Source organism: Mustela putorius, unplaced genomic scaffold, assembly GCF_011764305.1.
Source record: "Mustela putorius furo isolate JIRA1106 unplaced genomic scaffold, ASM1176430v1.1 tig00001433_pilon_pilon_pilon, whole genome shotgun sequence".
NCBI classification, from domain to species: domain Eukaryota; kingdom Metazoa; phylum Chordata; class Mammalia; order Carnivora; family Mustelidae; genus Mustela; species Mustela putorius.
The window spans coordinates 1,902,262-1,920,012 of NW_025421741.1; the positions used below are offsets into that span (position 1 = coordinate 1,902,262).

General features: G+C 52.8%; 1 protein-coding gene across 3 annotated transcripts in view; it reads right to left on the reverse strand.

The window, feature by feature from the left end:
- Positions 1-6,638: 6,638 nt before the first annotated feature.
- The window catches only part of GOLGA3 (golgin A3), a 42,362-nt gene continuing 31,249 nt past the window's right edge, over positions 6,639-17,751 (reverse strand). For 2 of the 3 annotated variants that reach the window (XM_045087683.1, XM_045087686.1), the window contains exons 16-25: positions 16,448-16,591; positions 15,677-15,874; positions 14,783-14,899; positions 12,074-12,213; positions 11,421-11,553; positions 11,074-11,196; positions 9,965-10,129; positions 8,987-9,150; positions 8,202-8,417; positions 6,639-8,099 (exon numbers count right to left, since the gene is read on the reverse strand). In XM_045087683.1, the coding sequence (XP_044943618.1) occupies positions 8,003-8,099; positions 8,202-8,417; positions 8,987-9,150; positions 9,965-10,129; positions 11,074-11,196; positions 11,421-11,553; positions 12,074-12,213; positions 14,783-14,899; positions 15,677-15,874; positions 16,448-16,591 (1,497 nt within the window). In that variant the 3' untranslated portion in view covers positions 6,639-8,002. Of the gene's footprint in view, positions 8,418-8,986; positions 9,151-9,964; positions 10,130-11,073; positions 11,197-11,420; positions 11,554-12,073; positions 12,214-14,782; positions 14,900-15,676; positions 15,875-16,447; positions 16,592-17,751 lie in introns of all 3 variants that reach the window. The other variant, XM_045087684.1, reaches the window with a different exon arrangement.

A 17,751-nucleotide genomic window follows, 5' to 3' on the forward strand; every position in this document is an offset into this window, starting at 1 on the left:
AAAAATCAGAGCAAGGGCCCCCTCGGAGTGGGGTGGTTAGCATGAGAGAACCGGTACCATGAAGGAAAGCTCCATGTCTTGCTTCCGTACACACTGGTGGATAGTTACCAGAACTCACCAAACCAGACACTGAAAATCTTTTAGTATAAATTTCGTGTATACGTAAAAAGGAAAGTGTGTCTGGGTGGCTCTGTGGGTTAAAGCCTCTACTTTCGGCTCGAGTTATGATCTCAGGGTCCTGGGGTCGAGTCCCACATCGGGCTCCTTGCTCAGCAGGGAGCCTGCTTCTCTCTCTGCCTCTAGCCTGCCATTCTGTCTGCCTGTGCTTGCGCTCTAACAAATAAAATCTTAAAAAAAAAAAAAAGAAAAGTAAGAGTGGGATGATCATGGGGAAGTAATTCTGATGTCAGGAAGCCAGTCCTGTTACTGACCACTATTGAGCGCTGAGCTGTACGTGAGAGAACTTGAGATGTAAATCCTTGCAGGTAGAAGTGGATTTCCAGTGAATAAACCAGGAAGAACTGATTGTCTTTTCTGAGAGGAACAGGTTTGATCGAATTCCTACTGGTAGTCTAACGCCTATCCTAATCCCTAACTCCGTTTCCAATCCCAGATCACGAGAGGGCCAGGGATGGCACCCGTCAACGACTGAGTGAAAAAGTCTCGTTTTCATGTCGTGAGTACCCTCCAACAAGGGAAGGGACAGCCACATGTGATGTTACTTGTGGTGGGGGTCTAGCCAGGAAGCAGCCCATGCCAGGTGGTCTGCGAGTAACAGCGGGCAGCAGCTGGGACCCTTGGGAGAGGGCACAGCAGAGCCCAAAAGGAAGCCTTGCTGGCAAGGGAGCCGGGCAGTTCCACATGCAGATTAGCAAAAACGTCATTCTACACAAGGCTGTCGCAATCTTTCTGAATTTCCAGAGGTCTTTAATAAAGGGCATTTATCCCTAGTTCATAAATATACTCTGTTTGATGTGTCCTGCCACCATTTCTACACCAAATTAGCAAGGAAAAAAATCCAACTGGTATTTCTTTTTCTTTTCTTTCTTTTTTTTTTTAAAGATTTTATTTATTTTTTTGTCAGAGAGAATGAGCACAGGCAGAGGCAGAGGGAGAAGCAGGCTCCCCGCTGAGCAAGGAGCCTGAAGTGGGGCTTGATCCCAGGACACTGGGATTCTGACCTGAGCCAAAGGCAGCTGCTTAACCAACTGAGCCACCCAGGCATCCCCCAACTGGTATTTCTTTACATATGTCTCCAAAGTTGCTGACTTTAAGGCTCGTCTGTTCAATGAAACTCAGTTGCTGAGTGGGATCCACAGTATTGTCCTCCAGCTCCTGATACCCTCTAATCTCATAGGAGAAAAGGGACAACCCCGAAAAAACTGTTTGCCTTAAGCTTAGTTCCCTATATGCGAACGTACACAGGAAAGGAACGCTGTGGGTTGGGGATTAGGGAAGGTTTTATGAAGGAGATGAGCTAGGTCTGCTTTCTGCTTTTGGCCACATCCCTTGGGGACCATCAGCGAGGTGCCAGAGTCTCCTGGGAAAGCCCACATCCCTTCCGAGGTCCACGGACGTGGGAGCTTCAGCTCTGCCCAGGAAGGGCTTTTGCACGTAGGAATCATCAAATGCCCCCAATTAGGCTTCTTCCCCCTGGAGCGCCCTCTCTCTGGGATCAAGCCTGACTGCCCCATCCGTGAGTGAAGGCGAGGCAGGGGTGGCACTAGGAACAGGAAGGAGTCCAGATGCCCCAGCAGGGCACAGGGATCTCCTAAGCCTACTGGTCATGGTCTCCAGACGCTTGAGAGAACCAGGTTTATGTCTTGCTCCCGTTTGCCGCCACATGGCCATCCTCATGCTGTTGCCAGGGTGGGGCGTTGTGCAACCGAGGTCAGTGCTCTGGCCCAGAAGGGACACACCTGCAGGCCATCTCGCTGGCCCTAATGCGCCAAGCTTCCTGCCCCACGGCAGGCACCTTCCGTCCCCCCTAGAAGGCAGCGGAGGAGCAGCATTTGGTGGAGAGCACTAGTGCTTACCACAGAACTCCAAATGTTGACTGGACTAAGTGGGACGGGTTGGTTTGGGCCAGACTGCAGACAGTGCGACAGCCACACCGCGTGCTCGGAACTCAAGCCAACGTCCACCGCGGACGGGAGTGGAGGAGGCTAGCACAGGGCTGGCTCCGGAGCCAAGCCAGGCTCTCGGCAGACACGGAGAAAGGAGGGGCACGAAACACTCTCAGGAGCCGTGAGCACGGCTGCCCGGGTGAGGGACGAGGATGTTGAGGACGGCAAACCTGGCGGGTTCAGAGACCACCGGGACTGTGTCGCTACCACGAAGAAGCCGGTCAGGGGAAGGTGCGGTTTTCTAGATGAAGAGGAGGCAGTCAGCTTTCAACCCTCCGAGGTTTAGGTACTAGGAAAATCCCTTTCAAATACCCATCGAGTCTTCCCAAATGCACATTTCAAGCTCCCAGGCACCTGAGAGGCTCAGTCGGTTGAGTGTTCGACTCTTGATTTTGGCTCAGGCCGGGATATCAGAGTCCTGAGATCAAACCCCGCGCCGTCGCCAGGCTCTGCCCTCGGGGCGGTCTGCCTGGGATTCTCTCTCCCCCTCCCCTCCGCTTTCTCTCCCAAATAAATGGATCTCTGGGACACCTCAGTGGCTCAGTCAGTGAAGCATCTGCCAGTGGACTCAGGTCATTACCTCAGGCTCCTGGGATCCCCCGCAACAGGCTTCCTGCTGAGTGGAGCCGGCTTACCCCTTCCCCCTGCTTGTGTACAGCATGCACTATCTCTGTCAAAGAAATCTTTGAAAATAGTAATAAAATCTTAAGAAAAAAATAAAGCTCACAAACAAAATGAGGTGTCCTGTGAGATACCTTTAAGCTGGCGCCCATTCCCTGCTCCGTGGAGTTGTGACCCAGATTGTGTGAAAAGCTTGTGGACCATTTCCTCCAGCGGTTCCCAGGCCAGAGGGAGGGCCGAGTGGATGAAAACCTTCAGGGGCTTCCCAGAGCCACTGCCCTCCCGCCGCGAGGCTGCCGTGACCCACACACTTCCCACCCGGCCAGGAAGCTCGCAGTTGGAAAGGGACGTCACAGTGCTGTGCTGCTTCCCGAGCCCTTGACCTCCAGGAGTCAAGCTGGGATGCGAGAAGTGCCCGCCCCATACCAAACAGGCCCGCCCCCCAAAAAAGGAAGAGCAACACAGTTTAGTGCGGCCCATTGTTTTCAGGAAAAAACATCGCCAAAGTACGCTTGCTACCAGCATCTGCACCACTCGCGGGCAAGCGAGAGCGCGCACAAGGGGCAAACCGGGGCTGCTGCTGCTGGTTTCGGACGCCGCTGATGACTGCGAATTCCTTCCTGCTAGGAAAGGCTTGCAGGTTCTTCCAGCAGCTCGTGCCTATCCCCCGAACCGGACAGGAGCAGCATCAACAATCCTGTCTGAATTTCTCACACAGTCTGCACGAGGTAGGACATGTCTGGCTGACCTGGTGATTTCTAAACACCAGGCTCCCCCTCCATGGGAAGACGTGGGTCCTTCCCTCGGCACAACATTCCCGCTGCACCTACCACCTCCCGAGCCGGGACGCGGCTGCTGCCAACCTGTGCCCAGCCTCCCATGACCACCCACTGCATGCCCACAGAGGGCGCAGCAAGCCTCAAACGAAACCCATGCATGCGCTCATTCAGTGCTCGCAAAGGTTTAGCAACTTTACAGACGAAAGGGAAAGGTTCGGGGCCAGAACCATTCCTCTCCTGATCGCTGTAGAGAAAACCGAGACTGCAGCTGCCCCGTTTCAGGGAGTCGGGGCGAGAAGGACCAGAAGGCGGTCAGATCCTGCCCTTAGGCTGTGCAGCGCCTGTGTCCCTGGCCCCTGGTTACGGAGCGGCCCAGGAAAGAACTGCAGAAAGCCTACCACAAAGCCACATTCTGTGATCACTAGTTTACTTCTTGGCTGTACAGTTTTGTCATGCTGGTCATTAATAGGAACACTTAACGGAAGACCTTCCGTGTCCGGCTAACTCTTTTTTGATCAAAACGAGATTATGGGGGCACCTGGGTGGCTCAGTGGGTTAAGCCTCTGCCTTCGGCTCAGGTCATGATCTCAGGGTCCTGGGATCGAGCCCCGCATCGGGCTCTCTGCTCAGCGGGGAGCCGGTTCCCTTCTCTCTCTGGCTGCCTCTCTGCCTACTCGTGATCACTGTCTGTTGAATAAATAAATAAAATCTTAAAAAAAAAAAAAAAGAATGCGGATGGAAGAGGGGAACTGGGCCATGAGGTGGAGGCTCAGAGAAGTACTTACGGTCCAGCTGCTGTCAGCCCTTACAGTCGTGGAGAGCCAGCCGTGAAGGCAGCCCCCCATACAGGGACATGCCCGCAGGCCGGAGGGCACCTGCCCCTGGTCTCTTGGACTGCTCCGCAAAATTTCTCTCCTTCACACCCCCCTGCGTGTGACAGCAGGTGCAGAGTGGCTAGGGGGAAGGGCGCGGCGAACACACTCCCATTCTTCCACTGTGGTCAGATTTCACACCCATCTGAATCTTTTAGCAGAACAGTAAAGTGCTCTTTTAAGACAAGCAGTTAAACAGTTTACAGCAACATGAAATAAAAGTTACTCCCAAATATGGCAAAATATATATATTAAAATAAGGCCCCCCAATGAAATACGAAAATCTTTAACAAAAAATAGTTTATTGCACAAAATTTAAGGAATTCCCCAGCACACTTAAATTTGTAAAAAAAAAATCAACATGCTTTTTAAAGTTACAATTGTTGTGCATGGTGACACCTTTCCCCTAACGGCCCCGACCTGAGGACTCCCTTTCATGAGAAAATTTTTAACAGAAATGAGTAACTTAAAAGCCATCCAGTTTTCTAGATCCTCTACAACATTACCCTCAAGGATCCCATTATAGCCTGAGACCACCACACAATCAGATTTGCCTGGAACGTGTTTGAGTAAGGCTCAGGATGTCTCACACGTCACAGCGTTCTTGAGGAAGGCTCCAGGACATTTGCTTTCAGACACGCTGGTCCCTTTCACTACTAGAAATCTTTACACAGGACACTTCATTTCTATTTGAAAAGTTACTCACAGGAGTAGGAATAATGCCATGGCTTCTGCAGTAAGTATCCCTACACCAAGAAAAGTCTTCCAACGGAGAAAGAGTGTGATGAGAATCTCCCTAGCAGGTCTGTCCCATGACCGGGACCCAGGCCAGAGAAAGAGCCACTTTCACATCCTGTCAAAACGTTGCCTGTCATACCTTCCAAACAGTAGAACAAAACCATGTAAACCCATAAGATCCGCGGCATCTATCCAATGTGTTCCATGGAAAAGTCAGCGATAACCACGTTGCAACAAGCCTTTTCTTGGAACATAAGAGAAACAAGAAATGACATCACGAACCGTCCAAACCAGCGTCCTCTGCAGTGAGGGCACGACATACACAGTCGCCACACAGGACACGTCACACACACACACACGACGTAGCAGCAGCCTGTTCTTACAAACACTCCAGACTGGACTACTGTTCTGTTCTCCATGAGAAAATCCCTGCCCAGAGACAGACTATTTCAAATGATATTCACGCAGAACGTCGCCCGGGAGGCAGCAGCGCCCAGCAAGTCCCTCAGAGATTGAAAAGTAAGCCGCAACAAATCAGAAGCAGGGGATTTCAAAGTCCAGCTTCCTCTCTCAGGAGACCTGCTAAGGAACCCTAAAGCCAGTGTCAGGGGCCCTTGCACGAAAGGGCCCCAGGTCAGGTGCTGCAGGCCACAGAGGTGACAGGACAGTGCGTGGGGACAGCCGGGGAAGTCAGACCAAAGGCAGGCTGGGTGTTGACAGAACAGGAAGATGGGTGACGACAGCGGCGCAGGATGATGTCGGGAGAGCAGGGGGCACTGCTGCTGCGGGCCGCACACGCCACGCACAAGGCACACGCCCACGTGCGCACAGGCACCTGCACCCGCCCCCGCCCATGCCCACACACGCACAAGGGACACACATCTGTCTACGCCCACATGTGTGCAGACACACCCACCCACGCACAAGGCACATGCACCCGCACCGCACCCACGCATGCACAGGGGCGCACCCACACACAGCAAGTAAGACATGAGGGAAATGGGGTGAGGAACAGAAATCTGCTTTCACTTGAGGATTATTCAGAATCCGTTTGCCCTTTCCTAATGACAAATGCACAGTGACCGGCTCTCGCCGGAAGACCTCCAGTACGCAGCAGTGGGAAAGGAGCCGCAGCGTGAGGCTGAGTGTCATGTCTTCGTTTGAAAATTAAAACTGAGGGGACGCCTGGGTGGCTCAGTTGGTTAAGCAGCTGCCTTCGGCTCAGGTCATGATCCCAGCGTCCTGGGATCGAGTCCCACATCGGGCTCCTTGCTCAGCAGGGAGCCTGCTTCTCCCTCTGCCTCTGCCTGCCATTCTGTCTGCCTGTGCTCGCTCTCTCCCCCTCTCTCTCTCTGATAAATAAATAAAATCTTTAAAAAAAAAAAAAAAAAAAAAAAGAAAATTAAAACTGAGGATGAAACACCCCAAATAAATAAGAATGTAAATTACAATTTTTCTTTTCTAATGGTACAAAACCAATTTTGTCAAAAACAATTTCCAACTTAAGATGAAAAATAGGATATATTTCTAATGAAAAGTCTTCAAGTATTATTTCAAGATTAACCCTGTACAAGTGATATACATACTTCAGAAATTTCAATACTTGCTAGGGAATTTTTTTTAAACACTAAGCTTCTTTGTGGTTAACGCTACTTTATCAATTAACCTTCTGATAGCGTAAGCTAAGACAAACCGTTTTCTCCACAAGAGAGACATAAGCAGGTCAACAGAAGCGTATCTGGCCTGATCAGTACCACTTCCAACGTCATCCTAAGACCCGCAGATCTGCACCAGGGGCCTCTCTTCTCTAACTCACAATGGTAACTATCAGCTTGGATTTCCTGGCCAAGTTGGCCAGGGGACAGAGTTACAGCCCTCATGGGTCAGACAGCAAGTACATCTCCCACAGGCTCAGGGAGCCGCTTCCCAATCAGACTCTTACCTATAGGAGATCTCAGGAGGCCTCCACCGCCTTCCCACAGAGATCACCTGCCCCTGCTAGAAATCCCTCCAGATGAGAGGTTACAGGGCCTCTGAAGGCTGTCACCACGAGTTTGGCATGTCCCCTGATGACCACACAGGCCCCGATGGATGGATGGATTTTCACGTGGGCACAGTGGTGAGGGAGCTGGGGCAGGTCAGAGGAGGCCTGGAGAAGATTGCGCCCGGCCTGGAGCCCTGCAGGGAGCCCTGGGCCTCTCTCCCCACCTCTCCTATGGCCTCTCCCCAAACATCACCCATGTCAGGCTAGTGTGTGGTCACTGGTAACCTGTGGCCACCAGGCCCGCCCAAGGGACAGCCAAGGGGAGTGAGGCCGGGAAGCGTCGATGGTCAGGTGGGGGTGTGCACTCAGGACAAGGCTCTCAAAAATAAAGTGAAACTGAAACAAAAAACCTTTCGCTCCAAGAATATTTGGTTTTAGAAGGTACAGTAAATAAAATAATTACATTTCTTAAAATATAATTTTCTGACCGACATCCCTAAATCCTACACATACGTTACTTCCTGACAGCAGATTTTCAAAAGGCAGTCGATAAAAAGACAATTCAGGTCATTCTTAAATAATATGGACATATTCTTTTTGAAGATTAGCTTATGATTTTCGGTATTTATATACACATCCTATGGTGAGATAACTATTGAAAGTAAAATAAAACCAAAGGTGCAAATCAAGTTTCATTTCTGCAGGGAGGTAAAGCTCTCACTGAATCAGGAAAGAGAGAAACGGGACCCAGTCATGCAGTGTTTCCACCAGTGGCCACTGGCGGGCATCAGCCCTCAGAGAGCAGCATCGAAGGTCACTCGCCAGAGGCCTTCTTCTGGAAGGAACCCTTCGGACACATTCAGAAACTCACTGAGATCTAAACTAGGTTGTTAGCATTTGGTCATTTCGTGGGGAAGCTAGCTGAGATCTGCGAATGACTATTTCTCCAATCCTTGGCTCCTGTTCAGTTCTTTTACTCCTGAAAAGGCAGATGCAAAATTTCAACTTCATCTCTTAGAAAACACAGAGCAAACAGTCAAATAAATAATATTGATCAATGAAAATTCCTTTGGGTAGTTACAAGCACTCGGAGCGGGGGTGCTCGGCGGTTGCTGTTCCCAGCGCCTGTCCAGAGCCCCTGCACTGGCTGTGTCGCACCGTATCTCCTCTGGGGTTGGCATCATCTCCCGAGAGAGCAGCGCTGGCGGCGGGGTCCCCCTGCGTCCAGGAGGACAGGGACTCGTGCACGGTGACGGCGTGTGCCTCCATCTGGCGCTGCAGGCTGTCCATCTCCTGCCTGGGCAGACCGGGGGAGCAGAGGAAGGCAGGCCAGTCAAATGAGAGCCAGAAATGACGCTCTGACTTCCCCAAGGGGCAACGGGTCCTCTCCAACACAGATCCGAACGAGCATCTGCGGCACCCTCGGGGGGCGGACAGACCCGTCTATCTGGGAAGCAGCACCCATGCAGCCACATGACTCACGGGGCTCAATATTTCTCTCTGTGTGTGCGGAGGTCGGCACACCCGGGCCTGCGCTCAGGGAGGGGGTGGGTGAGACAGCACTGAGAGCCGCGTGCACAAGGCCTCCGCTCACAGGGCCAGAAAGATGTCCCCACGGGGCCACGCCCCATCAACACTGGCCTCAGGATGCTGGGAGCAAAACCTCCAGCTACATGTAGGGCTCCTACGGGCCACCCAGCTCCAGGCAGGCCTTCCGTACGGGAGGGACCGAGGGCCTGAGTGATCGCACATAGCCCAGACCTGCCCAGCCTCTCTGGGGCTCACAGGGCTGGCAACAGGATTCCCCCAAGTCGAACACGCCATCTACTTCCAGGGCCCAGGGAGGACACAGAGCGCGGCTCATACTTCAGCTGCTGAAGACAACTGTTGAGGTTCCTGAGCGGTTCCTTGCTCACGGCAGGCGGGGGCCTCAGCAGCTCCTCCAGCAGCGAGGCCGGGACAGGGCAGTCGGGGATCTTGACTGGCGTCACGGGGCCGGAAGAGCTGGCCTCGCCTTTCAGCTCCTTTCTCTGTTTTTAAAAGCTCGTGGTTAGCTTGGAGGCAGACACCAACCACAGCCTCCCCTACGCGGCGCCCGACCGTCACAAGCGCAGCCCCAGACCGTCACAAGCGCAGCCCCAGGCTTCAGGGAGAGCCGGTGGAGAGCTGAGCTCCTTCCTGACGCCCGAGAGCGCACCGGCTCACACGGCAACCCGCAGCGCCGGCTCCTCGGAGGACGGGCCGAGCTCGCTGAGAACACCCCTGTGGGGACTGGGGCGCTTTCCACAGATGACCCCGCATATCCCTAGGAAATTAAGCCAATTTTTCACTCCTACAACTCCCCTTTCTAGAACTTCAAACTCTTTCCACAGACAGGCCAACAGTGCTAAACAGACTCTGACTCTGAACGATCTCTTGGCACCAGGAGACCACCAACGTGGACCGAGCAGAGAAACCAATGCCAGGTGCACAGAGGGTCTGCGCGGGCTTCCCGGGGCCCCCCAGCCCACGCGGCAGCTGCTGGCCCCAGCCGGCGCACTGACTAGCCCAGGGGCTCTTGCGAACACCAGGAGATGAACCTTCGTATGGCTTATAAGGCGAATTACAACAAAATGATACCAGAATTCATAAAAAGCAGCAAAAGGCTCTGGGAAAAGGCACCAAAATAAAAGGGTTTGGCCTGTGGCCAAGCACAAGACCCTGGCATCATTTATTTCACACAGGAGCTGCTCCACATTGGCTAAACAGAACTTCAAGGCTGAGTGACCAGAGGGTTGCCAGCCGCCTGCCCAGCAGGGGTGCCACAGGCCCAGGGAACCCCACGAGGGCACCAAGCCTGAGTACCGTCTTGGCCGCGCCGCGCCGCAGGTCCAGCCTGAGCTGCTGGTTCTGCTGGAGCAGAGTCTTCATGTTGTTCTTCAGCTCCGACACTTTAGCTTGAAGCACGAATTTCTCTTTCTGGGTTAGGGACAGATCTTCCCGCACCACGTCCAACTCAGCTTTGATATTCTAAAGAAAGGGAAGTCACACGTTTTTAAAATCTGAAGGATCGGGGCGCCTGGGTGGCTCAGTGGGTTAAGCCGCTGCCTTCGGCTCAGGTCATGATCTCATCGTCCTGGGATCGAGTCCCGCATCGGGCTCTCTGCTCAGCAGGGAGCCTGCTTCCCTTCCTCTCTCTCTACCTGCCTCTCCGTCTACTTGTGATTTCTCTGACAAATAAATAAATAAAATCTTAAAAAAAAAAAAAAAAAAAAAAATCTGAAGGATCTTACATGCGCTGCTAAGATCTGTGTATGTCCCAAGGGTAAGGGGCTGGAAACATAACGCTCACTTTTCTGTGATGCTGCACTTGGCGCCGCCACACCAGCCTACTTCCGTCCCACGGTCTGGGCTGGGCAGCACCCACTACAGTCAGCCCTCAACGTTCTTACCCAAATTTCAAAGCCTCTGCTGAGGAACGAGCAATACTTTCGTGTCCACTGTCTACAGTGGACTCCAAGAGTCACCTGATCCAACTCCAAGGTCAGCTATTGGAGTAAGTGTCACCGTTAGGAAGAAAGACATACATCAATCCTGTCACGCCAGCCATGCACAAGTAGGAGTCCTGGCGAGAGTCTCTTCCTGATTCTTTACGCAAGCAGTCAAGCCCGCACATAGATCTCTTTGTGGAAAAGTGTATCACAGACTCGTGAACTTCCCACATGTGCTGTCCCATTGCCTGGGCTTTGTCAGGTCCCAGTCCCGGTACACTTCACACAGCTCAGCCCAGGGCACACGGAGCGCTGGGGCTGGGCCTCCGTTAGCTGTGTGACCTGGCCTTCTTTCTGAAACGGTAACGCCCGCAAAGCGGCTTGGTGGAAGTGCTTGGTTCAGGGGTAACTCACGTCATGCACTTAGACCTTGTGGGGAACAGCCCCGGGCTTTCTGCCCCCGGGCCTTTCCACAGCACGCACCTGCAGCGACTGCTGTATTCCATCCAGCTCCTTCTTACTCTGCTGTTCCGTCAGCTCCAGCTGCTGCTTCAAGGACTGGATTTCTCTTTCCTTCTGATTCACCTCCCACTTGAGATTTTCCATCTAGATGAGGAAGAAGGTAACATGACCAAAAGAATCTTGAAGTGGCTTTTTTACACTATAAATTGCTCTACCTACATCACTGTGCACTGTTTAATATCATACTTGGAAAGAATAAATATCCCTTTCCGAGCAGACAAGGAGTGAGGGAACTGAATGCGTCAACAGTGGAGACTAGCTCTGTCAGTCCTGCTAACCGGAGGTGCAGAGCCTCCCCAGCAGGTCACCTCTTGGTTTCCTATAGGCTGTTCATTCAGCTGCTCGTCCAGCTGCTTCTGCAGGAGCTGGAGCTGGGTCCGGGCCTCCGCCAGCTCTGCCTGGAACTGTGCTATTTCCTGGGAATGTTTCCCCTCTTGAATCCTAGCATAAAAAACAAGGAGGCATGAAGTCACAGCACCCCTACCCCCCCAACACAAAGTGGTTCCCCACTACGGGTGACAGAAACTCACACGCTGCTCACTCTGGGCAGGGACCATTCTAGGAGCGCTGGGTGCTCTGCTTTGCCCATTTCACGGATGACAATGGGAGAAAAGCCCCTGCGTGTGCTCAACGCAAGGCCACCCTAAATGGAGGCTGCAGTGAACCTCAGTGGTGGCGCCCAGCCCTCGGGGCACCTGCCCCTCACACAAGGCTCTCTGTTCTTGGTGAAGGACCCTCGGGTATGCAGTGGGGACACCCGCATCCGGCCAGAAACTTCAGAGTTGAGCTGCAGGTTTCCTAAGACAGAGATTAGATACATTCTCCTTCTTAGATCTGCCTCCAGAGTGCAGAGAACCTGGGTGACCTGCACGTGTGGGATGTCCTAACTGGAAGATGCGGCGGCCCTGCCTGCCCAACCCCAGCCGCGGCGCGGACCCAGCCCCCCGCCAGCGGCACTCACTGGAGAGCGTCGGCCTCGGCCTGCAGCTTCTGCACCAGCTGCTCCTTGGCCTGCAGCTCCTTCTTCACCTCACTCAGCTCCAAGGTGGCGGCCTTGAAGTGGCGGCGGTTATGTCCTGCTTCCACCTTGGCAGCAGCAACCTACAAGGACAGAAACCAGCGTCACCAAGGACAGGGGCCAGAACCACACGGAGCGGAGCGCACCAGCGTGCCGTCTGCGAGGAGAGCCACCGCCCGCACCACCCGCGCCCCGGCCGCCCCTCCCATCGTTTCTTCCAAAGCTTCTCAAACTCCCCGAGGACCGAAGCCCTAACACACGCCTGGCACACAGGCAGGTGACACAGCCACCAGCGTCTGCCGAACCAACAAATAGTTTTGGTCGCTCTCCTCAAGGACATCCGTCTCGTTCTTGTTAAATCCAGTCGCGGCGGATGTTTCTGGGGAAGAACACGCCGTCCCCGCACACCGAGGAGCCAGGCTGAAGCTACTCCTAACCGCGCCATGACACAGTCGCCTTCCCATGGCCGACTGCAGTTTCTCCCAAGGTTTCCGAGACCGGCAAATTCTCAGAGTATAACAAAATCTTCCAGTTTCCTTTCCGATAACTCAGTTCTCTGATCTAACAGCACAAGCAAGGACTTCATTTTTTCAAGTTTAATAAAGGGCGCCTTAGGGGGCTGACTCAGTGAAGCAACTGCCTTCAGCTCAGGTCATGATCCCAGGATCGTAGGATCGAGCCCCGCATCTGGCTCCCTGCCTAGCAGGGAGGCTGCTTCTCTCTCTGCCTGCCACTCCCCCTGCTTGTGCTCTCTCCGCCAAATAAATAAAATCTTTTTTAAAAAAATTAAAAATATAGGGGCACCTGGATGGCTCAGTTGGTTAAGCAGCTGCCTTCGGCTTGGGTCGTGATCCCAGTGTCCTGGGATCGAGTCCCACATTGGGCTCCTTGCTCAGCGGGGAGCCTGCTTCTCCCTCTGCCTCTGCCTGCCATTCTGTCTGCCTGTGCTCGCTCTCACCACCCCCTCTCTGATAAATAAATAAAATCTTTAAAAAAATAAATAAATAAAAATATAAAAGTTAAATAAAAACACTTACGATATCTGACAGTCAAATATAGAAAAAACTCTGACAAAAAGAAACAAAACTCCAACAAAAGATGTTAACAGTGGTTTATCACTAGATGCAAATTCAAGATGATCTTTAATCTTACTTTTTTTTCCTTTTTACTAGTATGTACTGTTTGTACAATCCAGACAATTACATGAAATCCACTTAGATAAATGAGGACTGTTCAGTTACTGCCCTTAAAAAAGGAAGCTCATGTCACATATCCATCCTTTTCCCCAACACTTTTATTTACAGATTTCCTAATTTCATCTCCATTAAAGGGAGAGTAAAATTAGTAAGTGAGCAAAAGACAGGAATTAGGGGAAAAGTAGAAAAGTAGGGAGGGTAGCTGACTCAGCTCAACTCCACGCAAGGAATAAAAACCAACCACAGGGCGAGGGATGGGGTGGCTGGTGAGGGACACTGGGAGGGCATGTGCTATGCTGAGCGCTGTGAATTGTGTAAGACTGATGAATCATAGACCTGTACCCCTGAAACAATAATACATTATCTGTTAATAAAATTAAAAAAAACCCAAACCCACGACTACAGGCAAGGCAAACGGGGTCTGCTCACAGCAGCAGACCCTTCAAGAGCGAGCGAGCATGCATGCATGTGGGGAGGGGCAGGGGAGAGAATCCCAAGCAGACTCCCCGCTGCGCACAGAGCCGATGTGGGACTCGGTCCCAGAACCTGAGCCAAACTAAGCCAACCAGGCATCCCCCATAGCAACATGTACTTAACAGATCTTAAAACTGTTCTCTCTTAAAAGAATATTCTACTGTTGCGCCCCAAAAAAAGGAAGAACGTTTCTATCGTAACCCCATGGAGACACTTTTAAAGGATGTGACAAACACCCTTGAGTGTGTACACGCAGCAAACACATTCTAGCACTGGGTGTGGTACATAAACAATGAATCTTGGAACACTGAAGAAATAAAATTAAAAAACAAAAAACAAAAAACCCCAAATTGTGAATATCTCTCTGGTGCCAGGTGCTGGGGACATGAGGGTAAGTGAGTCCTGGCCCTCAAGCCGTGATGCTGATGTTCTGCTGAGGAATCATGGCTATGCACTCGCTGAGGAACCCTAGGGGCTGAGGTCTGGCCCAGCCCACAGGGGCGGCGAGGCAGGCCTCTCTCTGGAAGACTGACCTGATGCACTGGCGGGCACCTGAGCACGGGAAGGAACCTGCCAGGAAACGGCGAAGGTGCATGCAACCTTCTTTCTCGACTGCTCTCTTAACACTAGCGGGGTCATCGCTCTGCAGTTTGCTTTTTTAACTCAAGACTATGTGTGCGACACTGTCCTCCAGCAAGTATGTCTACAGGGCTCTGTGCGTGCGTCTTGGGCCCATATGACTGCATCTGGGTTAATCCAAGTCCACTCTTCTAGGGACGGACATCAGAGCTCCCTCCAGCTGTCACTGTCACCAAGGCTGTGATGACACTGCTGTCGGAACACATCAGCAAAGATATTGGTACAATAAATTCCTAAAAAGGAAGCGAGGCATCAAGGGCACACACACGCAGTTTTCAGAAACACTGCATTGCCACAGGCTCTGAAGTTGCCATTTAGAACCAGGGGGAAGTTAGCCACTCACCTGTTCCTTGAGGCTGTGCACTTTGGCCTTTTCTCGCTCCAACGCGGCCTGTAAGGTGTGGATGAGCTCCTTTGTCTGGCGGTCCTCCTCCTCTTTCCGCTGCAAGACAGCCTGCACCTACGGCACATCACCGGAGCGGTAAGGGAGGAAGGCCTGTGGGGCCCCAGTGCCCCGCGGGGAACCTGGCAGGACAGTGGCACATGACATCATCCTGCGTTACCTACAAAGGCACAAGGCGGCCAAGGAGAGAGAACTCCATCTCTGGAGAACATAGAGTCTGAGATGGCCGTTTTCAAGCACAGAGCAAGGAACCCAAAGGCTGCCTGTAATCGGGGCTTAGAAACACACACGTCCCTGGTGAGGCTGGTAACGCAGATGCAGGAGGCCACCAGACATGGCAGGGGTGGGAACCAGTGCCAAATAAAAGTTCAAAAGCTCTCTGGTGGCTGGGTCATTTGAGACAGGGGCTGGATCTGGCTGCTGACTGCCCCGTGAAGATGGCCCTGAAGTGCCAGGCCTGCTTCCCCATCTTCAGAGAGGCCACAGAGCCTGAGGAGTGAGAACGGGGTCTGGAGAGAGCCCCCAGGTTCCATATCCCAGCACTGAGTTACACAGGAAGAGCCCGTCGTAAACAGTGGGATCAGCTTGAACAGGGAGGTCCCCACCCGCCAGGAAGCTCACGAACGGGGCCCAGCGCCTCCACACCTCGTTAAGGGGGGCATCGGGGGCTCCCAGCCCTGCCCCACCCCGCGAGACTCCAAACGTCACCAGATCCTCCCCGTTTCCTGTCTCTGCTTGTGGGTGGCAGGGACAACTGCATGAGGTGAAGTGCGCCAGACCCAGAGCCACCTGCCCTGCAGCAAGTCCCCCGCCTCCGGCAAAGGGTCCAAGTACCTGGAGGTTCAGCTGAACCAGGTCTGCCTCCCTCTTGGCCAAAGCTGTTTCTAAGATGCTGTTGTGCTCCCGGAGAGCGGCGTTGGACTGCCCCAGGCCTGTAAGCTTTCCTCGCTCGTGCTCTAACTCAAGGGCCAACTTCTTATTCAGCTCCTCAAGGCGCTTTATCTTCCTCCTAAAGCCTCTGGATTCTTGAAGCTGAAACAGATCGAAGCCACTGTGAACCGACACGAGTTACCTGTTCTGGCTAAGGGAGCTAAGCTCCCCACGCCAGGAACACAACACCTGTGCCAAAAAGCTCCAACAGACCACCCAGGACTGCAGCAGATACAGCACACCCCAGGTCTCAGCCCCCTAGCTTTCCCCCAGGGAGCCGGGGACCCTGGGGTGAGCCCTTGGTGACATCATCACCAACTGCCACATGTAGCATCACCTGAAGCCACAGCCTCTCTGGGCCCAAGAGTTACATGAAATTCTTTTAAAGAATAGGTTTTCTCAAAAAAAAGAAAAGAAAAAAGAATAGGTTTTCTCATTACTTGCAACCAGAGAGTTCTTACCGGGCACATCTTAACCCCAACACTCTGACAACCCACTACCAAGGGGTGCTCGAGAGAGCATGTGGGGAGCCTGGCAGTAAGGGACAGGGGTGAGAGGGACCCAGACAAGGGGTCAGACGGCACACGGAAGCATGGCGCGGAGGGTTCTGCCTCTCCAGAGCCGCACAGGAGCAGAGAGGCCCGTCCAGCTGTGCGGGGCTGGAGCGCGACCTACCTCGTCCTCCAGCTCCAGCACCTTCTCCCGGTACTCCTCCAGCTCCTGGCTGGTCAGTGCGATAATCTCCTGGAGCTCCTTCTCCAGCATCATCTTGCTGTGGCCGACAGCCTGCAGCTCTGCCTCCAGAGCCTGGATCCTCTCCTACCAGCCAGGACAGGAAGGGGGATTTCGTCGTGGGCTTCAGGACAGCATGTGACGGCACTCAGGTCCCTCCCTGCAGGGCTGCCTTGCCGCACCCACCGCGTCAGCCTGCTGACCGCCTCGCAGGCACCTCTCCCCGGACCTCCCTCCTCCGGCAGCACCCAGTGACCCCACCACAGTGGGCGCACGTTAACAACTCACAAAATAATTCCTCCAGTCAAACGTTTTGAAAATACAGAAAAACTCTGACTTACAAACAAGAATGACAAATTACTCGCTGCGGCAAGCAAAGAGCACCAGGTGCGGCAGAACTACTGGCCCACGTGCGTGCACACACTCACTGCTGCGGGCAGCCGTGTGTCTCCGCTCACAGCCATTCTTTCTTCATTTTTTTAAAAAAGATTTTATTTATTTATTTGAGGGAGAATGAGTGAGAGAGAGCATGAGAGAGGAGAAGGTCGGAGGGAGAAGCCGACTCCCCAAGGAGCTGGGAGCCGGATGCGGGACTCGATCCTGGAAGTCTGGGATCATGACCTGAGCCGAAGGCAGTCGCCCAACCAATGGAGCCACCCAGGCGCCCGTCTCACAGCCATTCTGATCAAGGAGGATCTACCGCTTCCTCCATTTGGGCCTCGTTTTACTGAGGATCGGGGGGTGAGTGACTTGCCGAAGGCCCCATTTAACAAGTGGTGAGGCACAGACCAAGCCAGGACTCCGGCTCTGAAGCTGCTGTGCGGCGGTGGCGACGGGGAGGCGGGGGGGACACAACAGCAGGCCCCCGGAGGCATTTACAGTCTGTCTCTGACACTGGGGAAGCCAGAGAATCAAAAAACAAGCCAAGAAATATTTTTAGGTTGAAGGGAAATTGCAACTTAATAAATTTCCCTCCTCCCATTATTTTATAATTAGGTAAAAGAAGTACCTAATTTGGTAAGAAAACAATGTGCTATATAGCTTCCCACTTTTAAATTCTTACGTAGAGAAAAAAAAAAAGACCAACTTCGTTTAGTAAGAAACACAATCACTAAACGTAAGTGATACGTTGGCTAGGAATAAACAAAAAGCAAATTAACAAAATCGGATAAAACTTGACGCTGGCCGGGGTGCCTGGGTGGCTCAGTGGGTTAAAGCCTCTGCCTTCAGCTTAGGTCCTGGTCCCA